Genomic DNA, 13406 nt, shown 5'->3' with positions numbered 1-13406 from the left:
CTAAAGAGTAAAAGATCAGGGATAAGGCAGCTTAATATATATGTGATCATGTCCCTTTAAAACATATGCAGGGTTTCAGGACTCGGGTCTTTGTTTAAAGAGGTTATAATGGGGACACATTTAAAAACAATTTCCTGGAAAAACTGCGTTTGATCACAGGTTGAATCGGACAACATTCAAGGTAGCTACTTTCCATTACGTGTTACGCTTGTTTTCAGAGCATGTACAAAATAATACATTCCCAAACCCTGAGCTGCCTCTTTCTCCGACAGACAGGGTTTCATTACATTTGATGGGTTTTTCCTCTTTCATTTCATCAGCTCTGGTTGATATGGAAGCTTGTTTCCGCCACTGAATAAAAAAAATAAAATAAAAAAAATGCGACTTTTTATCTTACAATTGCGAGATATGAAGTCAGAATTGTGAGAAATAAAGTCGCAATTGCGAGATATAAACTCACAATTATGAGAAGTAAAGTCGCAATTGCGAGAAAAAAGGACAGAAGGACAGGTATTCTGACTTTATAACACATAATTGCGAGTTTATATCTGGAAATTCTGACATCTTTTCTCAGAATTGTGAGATATAAACTAGCAATTGCGAGTTATCAGGCCAATTCTAAGAATTCTCAGAATAGTTTATATCTCACAACTCTGACTTTACAACACACAATTTCGACTTAATATCACGAAATTGTGACTTTATATCTCGCAATTCTGACTTTATATCTCGCAATTCTGACTTTATAACACGCAATTCTGACTTTATATCACACAATTCTGACTTTATAACCTGCAATTGCGACTTTATATCAATAAATTCTGACTTTATATCTCACAATTCTGACTTTATAACACGCAATTGTGAGAAAAAAAGTCAGAATTGTGAGATAAAAAGTCGCAATTACCTTTTTTATTTTTCATTCTGTGGCGGAAACAAGCTTCCATAGGTTGAGGAATAGTTCACCACAAAAATGAAAACGAGTCATTTATTGTTGTTTTTTCTTTCTTCTGTGGAACACAAAAGTAGATATTAGGTCAAATGTACAAATGTTTTCCCTCCAAACAGACGGTGATTTAAACGCTATTTTCCAGTCTTATTTTAGGAACAAAATGAATATGCATTTTTCATACTGTACATGTTGTGATGCCTGACTTTGCTTTTAGCATTTAAAAAGGTTGCTTTTAGTCTTTAGTATTTCTTTTTCTTTTTTTTTGTTTAACATCAATAATTACCGTCTTATCATATCGGCCTGAATTTTAATATACTTACACTCTCATTCGAAAGTTTGGTCGGTAAGATGTTTTAACGTTTTTGAAAAGTCTCTTTTCTGCTCGCCAAGGCTGCATTTATTTAATAAAAACAGTAACATTGTGCGATATTATTACAATTTAAAGCAACTGCTTTCTATATGAATTTATTGTCAAATGTAATTTATTCCTGTGATTCAAAGCTGATTTTCAGCATCATTACTCCAGTCTTCAGTGTCACATGACCCTTCAGAAATCACTCTAATATGATTAATTGCTGCATTATTATCAATGTTGAAAACAGTTGTGCTGCTTCATATTTATGTGGATTCTTTGATGAATAGAAATTGATATTTTTTCTAAATAGAAATATTTTGTGACATAATACTTTACTGTCACTTTTGACCAATTCAATGCATCCTTGCTCAATTAAAGTATTCATTTCAAATTTTTTTTTTTTTTTTTTTTTTATCGTACCGACGGTAGTGTACTGTATATGGTCCTTTTTTTCCATTTTGGAACAGAATAAATCACTGTATGGAAAAGTGCAGCTCACACATTCTGCCTAACATCTCAAATTTGTGTTTCACTAATAAAATAAATGTTCATTTTTGGGTAAACTGTCCCTTTAGAGGCCTTTGGACTGAACTCGCCAGAGATATTAAAGCTTGGGTTGCTCATTGTAGACCAGTGCTAAATATAATAAGTCAAGGACTTTTCTATGAATGATGTATCTGCAACACTACAGTAATATATGCAAAGAACAGACCTCAGGCACGAGACCTCGGTTTGACATTCTGCGACCCCTTCAAAGTGCCTCAAACAAAAAGTGCTTCTCTTGGTTCAGAAATGTTCTCTCGCGTAAAATTTGCACTTATTGCCTCAGTTGTGATGTGGCCGTTGTGTAGACACTTCCACTGATTTTTTCGGCATAGCTTCCCTTGATCTACTAAAGCATGTCTTATTTACAGTTCACGAGCCCTGTAACTAAACATAATGCTGTTCTGCAATGCATTACAGGGCGTCTAGTCTATTTCGGTACCTCTTTAATCACTCTGTGTACTTCCTTGGCAACCTGCCCTTCTGCTCAGCCGTTCATCCAATCCCGTCTCGTTTGCATAAGCTCCTCCCCTCAGTGAGACATTGTGGGTGTGTCCCGACCCCCCATCTGTGTACTGTATCCATTGGCTGACTGAGGCATTCCCTCGTGTCCTTCATACTCAGGCTTGACCGGAGCCGTGGGTTTGCGGGAGCGCGAGGAGCGGCCGGTGAACAGGCGCAGAGCTCCTCTGCAGATCAGGGAGAACCAGTAGAGCTGCGGGGCCATGAGCAGACCCGCTCCCAGATTACACTGCCAGGGCACCACAAAAGGGACCCGGTAGAAGGGAATCGAGGCGTACCTGGAAAAGAGAGAATGGACGGAGAATGTGGACGGAAACTAAAGAAATTGAGTTCTAATCAAAAAGCTAAAAGAGTATGTTTCTCCCTAAAGATGGTTTCGGAATCATTGTCACCTCAGAGCGGGAGTTAGGAAAAGGAAGGAAGTTATAGGAATAGTTATGAAAAAAAAAATTCAATTATTTACTCACCCTCATGTTTATCCAAACCCCAACATGGCATCATGACTTTGCGTAAACATACACGCCACTTTCAAGTCAAGTGGCGCGTTATCTATACGCATTTTGAGCTATCCGCGTGTATGTCCACGCCGAAACGAACCGTCATCTTTTGCGTGTATGTCTACGCCGTTAAATGTCCGATCGAAACGAAGCAAAATGTAGATCTACATCTGGGTAGCGATATTTTTTTTCCTAGGATGGTAGGAGAAGACTCATAAATGGTATTAACCCCAGTGACGGGTAGGTTTAGGGACGGGGTTGGGGTAGGTCATTTATTTATATATACAGTAATGTAACGTTAAGTCAACGGCGTTGATAAACACGCTGAAAAGCGATTATGCGTGTTGATAGCACGCCAAAAATGGAAATACGAATTGGCGTTTTTCAGTGCAACCCTCTACAATGCGAGTAAATCACTCGCATATGCCACCAAATATCATTCTAGGCGACTAAAAATGTCTTAAATTAGCCAATGGCTAGTAAATTGTAAGATTTCCGTTGCCTGAAATTGATACGTTTAGCGCAGATTTAATTTCATTGCTGCTTGGCTGAGAGCGCCCACTGTCGCTTTCTCTCACACATGCGCACTCAACCTGAGAGAAAGAGAGAGGCTTACGCGCGGCACGTGAAGAGAACTGGTGCTAGATCTATGCAGGGCTCGTATATAATGACTGCCAAGAGTTGACAGAACTGTCACGTGTTTTTAAACCTTGCCAATTTAAACATTCAAGCGCAAGGAGACGGGAAAATAACTCGCACATCTGAAGCACGTACCCAGAAAGCCGCGCCTGACAACACGCGAATACTGAATTGAGCTCTTTCATGTCTTCTTGCGCTTGAGCGGACAGTTTAACACAAAATCATGCCCGTCTTGGCGAGTATCCTAGTAAACATAGTAGGTTATGTCTTAAGTGAACGAAAACAGTGAAGAAAGAAAACGCATGTGTGACGCTATCAGAAGGCCTATATTGAACATTACTTCTTAAAGTGACAGCAGCCTAATATTCCTGCTATTTTTAATGTTAATCAAACAACAAAAGACTCACTCAATGCTCTCGACTAAATAACTTTTGTAACTTTAATAAGGATTCATCTATATTAATGTATCCAGTGAAGACTTATTTTACATTTGATTATTCAACTTCTGTACCTAATCTGTGTAACTATTGTTAGATCTACCTGAAAAATCAATGTTTATTTCATTTGTATTTTTCTTCTTTTGTGTTTATTTGTGCTTGTAGTTTGATTGTTTGTTCTTATTTTATTACAGACTCCTTACGTGTCTTTAAAAATAGTGTTTAAAATGTATATTTTATAGTATATTTATGTATTTTTTATTTGCATTGTTCTTGCACTCCATGTAAAAAGTCTGGCGAGTAAAATAAAAAATGTACTAGCCAATGGCGACTGGAGTTTCAGTGTAAAACTAAGAGTTCATGTACAGAAGAACATTTTACTTTTGTGTTCCATTGAACAAAAAATAACTAGCGTTTTACAATAAGGTTCTATTTATTAACATTAGCTAACTACATTTAACATGAACTAACAATAAAAAAATACTTTTAAAGCATTCAATGGACCTAAGCTAACAAAGTTAACAAAGATGAATAAAAACTGTACCAAATATATGACTCGTTGTTAGTTAATGTTAACTAATGCCTCAACTAATGTTACCTAAAGGCAGGGGCGGACTGGCCATCTGTGTGATCTGGAGAATCACAGAACGGCCGGTACTCCAGGACGGCCGGCGGGCCGGCCCACCACCCGCCACACACGCAGTCACAGACATACCAAGTCTCACGGAAGTTCCGGGAGTCTCCCGCATATTAATAGCGGCTCCCTGATGCCCGCAAATTAGTTAAAATCTCCCGGAATCTAGAGCGAGGAAGAGCGCGCATGCGTAGCGCGCGCACGGCAGAGAGAGGGAGCGAGCTAGAGACCTTGCGTGTGTGTGCTAGTGTGTGTGTGTGCCTCACGAAGCGCATACAAGGACCCAACCAGTGCGGGCTGGCTTTTATCTTTACTACTCCCGAACCGAATTAATCAGAAATTAATTAGCAAGTTACTTGCTAGGGATGATGTTAGGAAGTGATATTCAGCTTGCTACATTTTTAATGATTACAGTAGTTAAAACAGCTAAACTTAAACATTTTAGCTGTAAAATGCAGTAGCTAATATTAAGAAATATGTTGTGCTTTTACTTTTAAAAATGTTGGTAACGTTACAGTTAATGCTTACAAACTTTGAAGATTTTTAATACAGAAGTTACATTTGTAATGGTGTAGGGCCTAGCCTATTTTCATTTAGATGTGGTATTATTATTTGTGCAGTAGCTAAGATTAATTACTGCATAAATTAATTAAGATTATTAAGTAATAAATTCATTTTAAGACAGCATGGAATAGATTGTATAATATGCTGTTAGCTATAATTTGGATGGTAGTATCATAAGCCACAGTTGAAGTCATGTGACACTCATGCCAGACGGCAGGCGTTATTGTTGTCGAGTTTCCGCGCGCCGATTTCTTTGGGCCGGGCCTAGTCAAAGTCCAGGGCCGTTTTTTTAGTCCCAGTCCGTCCCTGCCTAAAGGGACCTTTGTGTATGAAAACAACAATATACAAGCAGGAAAAACATGGGGGAGAGTAAATAATGATATGATTGTAAAAGTGAAAGAAGCTTTAAAAGAGACATACCTTCCGTAAACGTAGTAGAGATAGGGGAAGAGAAGGACTCGACAGAGGAAGAAAGTGATCAGCATAACAGCTCCATTCACTTTGTGAAGAAGTGTGTGCTGTTGCTTGTACTTAACAGTAGGAAAGAAAGAGAAAAAAGACAAATAGAGAGAATAAGTAATGCAACTTGATGAAAGAAGGGGAAATAAGTAAGAAGAAAAAGAACGAGTGTTATAGATTTCAAAATGCTCCTCTGCAAACTGTGTTGAGAATAAAAGGGTCATATTTATTATTATGTTTTTCCCCAAGACTCCCAACACTTATGGCGCTTTTCCACTACACAGTACCAGCTCGCCTCAGCTCGACTCGACTCGACTCGACTCGCCTTTGTTTGGTTTTCCACTGTGTAAAAGTTGTACCTGTACCTGCTTTCGGGTACTTTTTTTCGTACCACCTCCGGCGAGGTTCTAAGCGAGCTAAGGCGATACTAAAATGTGACGTGAAAACAATGCCGACTGCTGATTGGTCACAGAGAATCTGCGTCATCATTGCACGCGCCAGATGGAGTATCCAGAATAACCCCGCCATTTTTAAATAGTTTGGCCAGAGATAGTTACTAAACTTACTACTATTATTATGGCAACTCGGAAGAATACGCCGTGGTCAAACGAGGAGGTGCAGACATTCCTTTGTTTGGTTGCCGAAGAGAGGATCCAGCGAGAGCTTGATGGGGGAACGAGGAACGAAAGGCGTCGCTATGACGACCGGGTACTATTTGTGGCGGTACTTTCTGCAATGGAAAACGGAGCGAAAAGCGAGCCGAGTCGAGGCGAGCCAAGGCGAGTCGAGTCGAGCTGGTACTGGTAATGGAAAAGCGCCATTAGTCTTTAGTAATATTTTACAATCCGTTTAATCATAATGATGTGAGAGAACGAGGTGGGACAATGGCAGACAGAGGGCAACAGATGGTAGGAGTGTTTTTGGAAACCTGTTAGGAAACTATCCTTAATATTTTCCATTCCCACTTCCAGAGTTGATGGGCCCCATTGACTTCCATAGTATTTTTTTTTTCTTACTATTGAAGTCAATGGGGTCCATCAACCGACATTCTTCAAAATATCTTTCTTTGTGTTCAGCAGAAGAAACTCATACAGGTTTGAAACAACTTGAGTGTCAGGAAATGATGACAGAATTTTCATTTTTAAGTGAACTATTCGTTTAATGACAGATCAATAGCATAAATAGCATACTTCACCTTAAAGGAAACTTAATGTTGGATGTGTAGCAAGTAATTAAACACACTTATTCCGTACACTCAGCAGTGGTAAAAACACACATGCTGTCACCTGGCTCGGTACCAAACTAAACTGTGTGTTCCCTATACTGGAGGCTGGGAGGGAGGAGGGAGGAGGGGTGGACGGGGAAGAGTCAGATATCATATTATGTGTTAAATCTCATCTCAATTCAGAGAGCTATATTCAGAAGCAGCTGTGGCTATCAGGCTATAGATGAGGCTGTGAGAGGGTGAAGCAGGAAGAAGAATCAGCAATGCATTCATCCATCTTGACACGTTCATTCCGAACACACCTTTCTATTAAAAGAAGTTTTAAAGGCATACATGTCTATCTCATGTCACTCTATCTATCTATCTATCTATCTATCTATCTATCTATCTATCTATCTATCTATCTATCTATCTATCTATCATCTATCTGTCTGTCTGTCTGTCTGTCTGTCACGTTCCTATTTAACACATTTAAGTTCAACTAATTACATAAATACATCTTTATTTGTAATTTCACAATTGCTTCTGTTGTCTTAGAAACATGCACTGACAAGAATATATGATAAACTAAAATATATTTTAATGTTATTTCGATTGAAACTTGTGTCATGTATTTAAATATATTTGAAATTACACATTAGTAATGAAGTTGTAATCAAGTACATTTAAAACATATTAACTTTAAAATGTAATATCAAACAACAAATTATAATCAAGTACTTTACATGTGCTTTAGCATGCGAGTCGACAAAAGATGATTAAAACAATGATTTAAAATGTAAAGTTAAACTTTCAAAGAGCACTTTTTTAAAGCGCGTTAAGAAACAGTCATGAAAGTGTACTCTCTTTACGAGGCCTTTTATTTCAGTAATATTATATTATTTGCAAGTACAGGTTTTTTTAAAGGCTTGAGTAAATGATTTTAATAAATAATTTTGAGTGAGCTATCACTTTAACTCACTGTGTGTGTGAGTGTGTGTGTGTTTCCTTTCCAGTAATTGCATTGGCATTTATTTATTTTCTGTCAGGGTTCAGGCCAGACTTGCATATGTGAAGTCAGCACTTCTGTAAATACACTTTCCTATGAATAATGTATTAAAGTACGACATAACTGAAGCTGTGCTTAATGTCATACACACACCGTTAAGACTAAAGCAGAGCGTGATGGATCAAAGAAGCACTCGTCAGATCAATGATGAATATACCTGGATGAGGATTTTCCCCAGACAGACGGACGGTGTGCTGAGTTCAGCCAGGAACATGACACCCTGGAAGTAATCGCCCTTTCCCTGCCTCCAGAACTGGAAGTCAAAGTGAGAGAAAGAGCACATCTGAACATGAACCGATTCTCGGAGTTAAAATGCTTCATTAGAGACTAGAGAGCATCGCCTCCGTCATGACACTTACCACAGAGATGGGGAAGCATGCGGTGACCATGACGACGTGATGTAAGATCATGAGGAACTCTCGGCGGAGATAACCAGGGACTGCCACGGCCTTGGATCTGGAGCCGTTGTCCACCTCGTGACCTTTGACCTGGAGCTTGTGCCAGTAACACAGGAACATGGCGTAGATGTCATACACAAAGTACGGCACGGCGAACAAAATGTAGGAGCAGGTCAGCCAATGTCTGAGGAAGAAAAGCAGAGACGGATGGACTGAGAACGGGTCAGGGCTTTCCAAACTCTGATCCCTCTGTGAGGAAACACTTTTTTCATGTAATGGATGAAGACATTAAATGCAGAAATAGTAAGTATGATATCATAAAGACATAGTTTTGGTTAAATCAAATCATTGGCTTTTAAATTCTCATTGTACTGAAGTCAAAATAAATCTTAAAATATTATCTGGAAAATATGAAAAATTGAAGTTTGACAGCATCCTCCTCCCTTCCCTCCAAATAAAATTGTTAATTGTAAATTTTTGTCAAATTTGCGCCCTGATTTATTGTGCATGCTATAAACCATTAAAACATTAGCTTTTCTAGCAGTGTTAGTATAAAATTTTTTTTTGTAAATCTATAAAATGTGAAACATTGCGGTTCTTTAAATTATATTATCAAATATATATTTCCGTTCAAAGGTTTATGGTCAGCAAGGTTTTTAAAAAGTATCTTCTCCTCACCAAGGCTGCATTTATTTAATCAAAAATACAGTAAAATTATGAAATATTTTAAAATATATATATAATTATTAAAATAACTGCTTTCCATTTTAACATATTTTAATAAATATATATATAAATAATGTAATGTGTGATGCAAAGCTACATTTTCAGCATCATTACATTCAGTCACATGATCCTTCAAAAATCATTCTTATTTGCTGATTTGCTGCTCAAGAAACATTTCTTAATAATGTCAATGCTTAGTTTCTCATGATTCTTTAATGAATAGAAAGTTCAAAAGAGCACCATTTATTTGAAATTAAAATATTTTTTAAAAATAAAAGTTTTGCTGTCACTTTTCATCAATTTAATGCATCCTTGTTGGATAAAAGTATACATCTGTTCCCAAAAACTAAACAAAAACAAACGTTCCCCAAACTTTTGAATGGTAGTGTAATCAAATAAATCTGATTATTTTTCTCATGGCTTTTTGCTGTATTATTATTGAACTCAAAAGTCAGACCATGGTAGCATCATCATATCTCACTGCACAAATACACGATCATAATTGTGTGTGTATGGCCTTTATGCTTTTTAAACTGACCAACAAATACATCAACAAATCAAAAGGTTTTTATTTATCTTGTCATTCGGAACAAAGAGCGCCAAAACTACATCTGTTCTGATTTAGATTTGATATGAATTGATTTTATGTCCCAAAAAGTGATGACTGTTGCACTTACTGGTCCTCGATGATGTCCTGACAGGATGAGGAGATGATGTAACCAGCCGTAGAAGCCATTATAGCTTGGATGGATGACACCAACCTTGAAAATATTACAAAACAAGTGCACCCAGTACTCTTCAATGTCTTTGTACGTCTCCATATTGTCCAGTAATGTTTCTAACAAATTAGAAACATTACTAACAACTTATGGCCAAACATAAGCTGTTTAAAGAGGACCTATTATGCTTTTTTACATGTTACTTTCTTTAGTGTGTGATGTTGCTGTTATGAAAAAGGTCTGCAAAGTCACAATAATTCCCGCCCAAGGCATGTGTAGAATAAAGGGTTGGGGCCTGGTGGAGTTAGTTAGTAGTGTGTTGAAACGGCTGGTTATTGTAAGGGGCGGGACAACTCCCAAACACTCTCGAAGAGCTTGACCAATCACAACACACTGCTCCAGCCGACCAATCAGAGCACAGTGTGCTTTTCAGAAGGAGGGGCTTCATAGAGACGGGAACTAAACAGAGCGTTACTGACAGAGAGGTTGCTATAATAATGTCAAGTATGTGAAAAATAATGTTTTTTGAGTATTCAAGCATGAAAACTTATTCTAGTAGAGTCCAAAAACAAAATCAAGACTTTGTAAAAGGGCATAATAGAACAACTTTAACTCCTGTGCAAGTCTTTACCTGGCTGACACGATGACGGCATCGCCCTCATTCCAGCGCAGTCCAGGGATGGATTTGAGACACTGCTTGGACAACAGGAAAAGGCCTGGGAAGAACACAGACCCCGCCGCTAAGATGGACAACATGGTCTCTGGTAGGTGAACTCTGATAATACTGTGTTCAAAAAAGCCCTCCGCAGACGTCCCGTCCGGCTCCCCCTTCTGTAACAAAATACAGCGAGGAACTGAAAGCTTATGAAGAAACAAACTAACAAATGACTGAAGCAACATTTTCAAAGTAGCTTTTAAAATGGAAATAGTAAAGAATAGGAGGGGGAAATGGATTCTCTTTAGTATGAATTGTGTTGCGTAAACCAAGTTATTATGTACGCCCCATATGGTACCACATGTGGCCCGTCACAAGCAACTTACTGCAAACCAAGTCACATGTCATCGGCAGAACTAATGTTCAGAGTCAATAATATCCTGCATTTTCTGCCCTGAATCACACATGCCCTGTATTAATATAATACAACCCACTGTAAATGTTTAATGATGACGGACAGTGACCATTCAAAGTGAACAGTCAATACATTTTAAATAGAACATATTAATATACATTAACAATACACTAAATAAATGTATTAAATTAATTACATAAAATACCTATGATTACTTCTACTCTTCAAACTTTTTTATTTGATGCATACTGTGGTTACACGAATAAAAAAATACGTTGAAAAGTATCAGTAAAATAGAAATCAGAAAAAATACATTAGAAAATCCACAATGTAGTGTTTTTGTAAATATAGCTGTTTATGAAGTTAGTAAGCAGAAATGACATAAATATGTATAAATTAAGTTAATAAACATTTTTAAAATATTTAATAGTGAACTACAATATTATAACTAATAATTACATCATTTTTAAAACTGATAGAGTGCAATAATATTTTAAAGAATACATTATACATATTATTACATATATATTTATGAAATAATATAAATATATGTATGAACTGTTTACAGAAGTTAATAAAAATAGGCCTACATGTTTATTATTACATAAAATGTATAAATGTATTGTTATTTAATATCAGTCAATTAACATTAATTATAATCATATTTATACAAAATAATTATATAGAATATTTTAAAAGCAGTCCCATTATGCAATAGTATTTGACAGAATATATGATGCATACTAAATGCTGGTAAATTATTATACTTATAATATTATTATAAATAATAGTAAACATAAAACACAGTAATTAAAGGGATGAACGTGTCATAAATGCCCCAGAAAACAAGTGATGGGTGAATAGTGTTTTGACACAGGCCCCTATTGTTGTCCAAAACAAAGGATGTGACCTGCATCCCAACATCATCCTCATCCTCATGATCACTAACGCTGTTGGACATCCATCATCACTCTCCCCTACACGCAAACACGCTTCCCCACAGCTGCACTGACCTCCCCATTAAAGCAGCTATAGCATTCATATTATTTTAGAGGAGCATTTATCATTTCTAGCCTACAGCTCGTAAATCAGCTGATGTAAATGCACGTGGACCCCAGCTAAAGGCACAGGCAAAAATGCGCAATGCGCTATCGTGTAATCACAAAAAACCCCGCAGGTTTAAGAAGAAAAGTAGCAGCACGTTGACTCAATCTATCTACATAGCCCACAAAATGGTCGACCACCCTTTTATTCAAAACATTACTAAGTGACAAACGCGTCCCTCTCTCGAAATGACGCGTTATTGGTTAACGTTAATGGCAGACAATGCTCGTGTTTGCGTGGTAATAATGGTCGCAAGCATTGGAATAGTTTTGCTGCCAAACTAACAAACATATTATGAAACATGTTCTGAATGACAAAATGAATGAAGCGAGAGGATGAACATACGTGACTGTCAGCGGCCTGTCGACCCTCGCGTCCTCCTGCAAACAGATAGCGAAGAGCGGGTGCATGTTTTATCTACTGACATGGTTTTTGGTGTGTATTTGCAGTGTCTCTGAAGTCAATAATTCTAGAGTAGAAGCTCCGTTGCTCAAATATGCGCTTGCTGTTTCTGTTCAGTCCGCTTTTGCGCACAGAATCGCTCGGAAATCTCCCGACGTCGCTTGAATGTCTCGGTTTAGTTCCTGTGAGACGATGTTTTCAGCCACTGAAACGCGCCTCAGACCGCGACACCTCCACAGTGGTGAGATAAAGTCCGTTCCCCTGCCTGGTCTCATGCTACATTATCGATCAGATTCCCACAGAGGACAGCAGTGCGATGGCAGCAGCAACGCTGCAGCGCGCGTGTCCATCACCATCAAATCAATAACGCAACTCCTGATCGCGCTGACTTTACAAACCATACATACAGGACCCCGACGCTTGCTCTAGTGTCGACCTTTCCACCCATAAGCTGCTGTTATGTAGGTCAGTGGAGAGCTTGAGAGCACCATCATCACCAGAACATCTGAGGTGCGGATTTCACGCTCTTGTTGTGATAAAAACAATGAGCGGAACGGAGAGTTCCCTCCGGAGAACAAAATGAGGACGCATGTGGGATCTGCTAATTGTTTGTTAGTGGATTCGGGCAATTCTTTGGGGGGAAACCCTATGGGGGAAACGAATAAAAACGTCAGTAGCAATCCCTCGAGTCGAAATGTATCCAAAACTGTTACCACACTAATGGAAGCATTTATGTTTTATATCATGCAACGTTACACGCTGTCAACATGTGGGTGGATTGTTGTCAGTTATGGGCACTTGGAATGTTAAAAAATGTATATAATCTTTCATTCTGTGTTAAATCGTTTATCATTTGGCCCAGAATAACGATCTGAAGTGTAGCTTGGAGTATGTGAGACGTGTGGACAACGAGCTGACACACATCACTTTTTGGAAAAAGAGTTGGAATTTGGAAAGCCTTGGATTTGAAAACACAAATTAATTAAATCTGAATGCGTATTATAATAAAACTGACTGTTTCCGAATTAAAATTCTCAAATACAGGCTGAGCTGTCCAAATACAAACTCATTTTTTTTCTATAAAATGTTTGGTGATGGTAATGGCTGCTGTA

The 13406-nt window shown here is 37.9% G+C and overlaps 1 protein-coding gene across 1 annotated transcript; it reads right to left on the bottom strand.

Moving 5' to 3' along the window:
- Positions 1-1739: 1739 nt before the first annotated feature.
- tlcd3bb (TLC domain containing 3Bb) lies at positions 1740-12681 on the bottom strand. Its single transcript, XM_056246047.1, has 7 exons — positions 12238-12681; positions 10350-10549; positions 9677-9760; positions 8235-8457; positions 8033-8128; positions 5564-5673; positions 1740-2650 (listed from the first exon to the last, which is right to left on the bottom strand). The coding sequence occupies exons 2-7, from the start codon at positions 10472-10474 to the stop codon at positions 2383-2385; spliced, it is 906 nt and encodes a 301-aa protein (XP_056102022.1). The 5' UTR covers positions 10475-10549; positions 12238-12681; the 3' UTR covers positions 1740-2382.
- Positions 12682-13406: the final 725 nt, after the last annotated feature.

The sequence above is a fragment of the Rhinichthys klamathensis genome, unplaced genomic scaffold (genome assembly GCF_029890125.1).
Source record: "Rhinichthys klamathensis goyatoka isolate OS25496 unplaced genomic scaffold, OSU_Roscu_1.1 h1tg000035l_1, whole genome shotgun sequence".
NCBI classification, from domain to species: domain Eukaryota; kingdom Metazoa; phylum Chordata; class Actinopteri; order Cypriniformes; family Leuciscidae; genus Rhinichthys; species Rhinichthys klamathensis.
This window is presented reverse-complemented; position numbering and strand designations above follow the sequence as displayed.

What these genes read in the sequence shown, in the direction of transcription:
- tlcd3bb (XM_056246047.1), bottom strand. Translation starts at nt 10,474, where the DNA reads ATGTTGTCCATCTTAGCGGCGGGGTCTGTGTTCTTCCCAGGCCTTTTC. An exon ending in CAGGACATCATCGAGGACCA is followed by an intron (nt 8,458 to 9,676) that starts GTAAGTGCAACA and finishes TTTCTTCCTCAG; the next exon opens with ACATTGGCTGACCTGCTCCT. An exon ending in CATGCTTCCCCATCTCTGTG is followed by an intron (nt 8,129 to 8,234) that starts GTAAGTGTCATG and finishes TTTGACTTCCAG; the next exon opens with TTCTGGAGGCAGGGAAAGGG.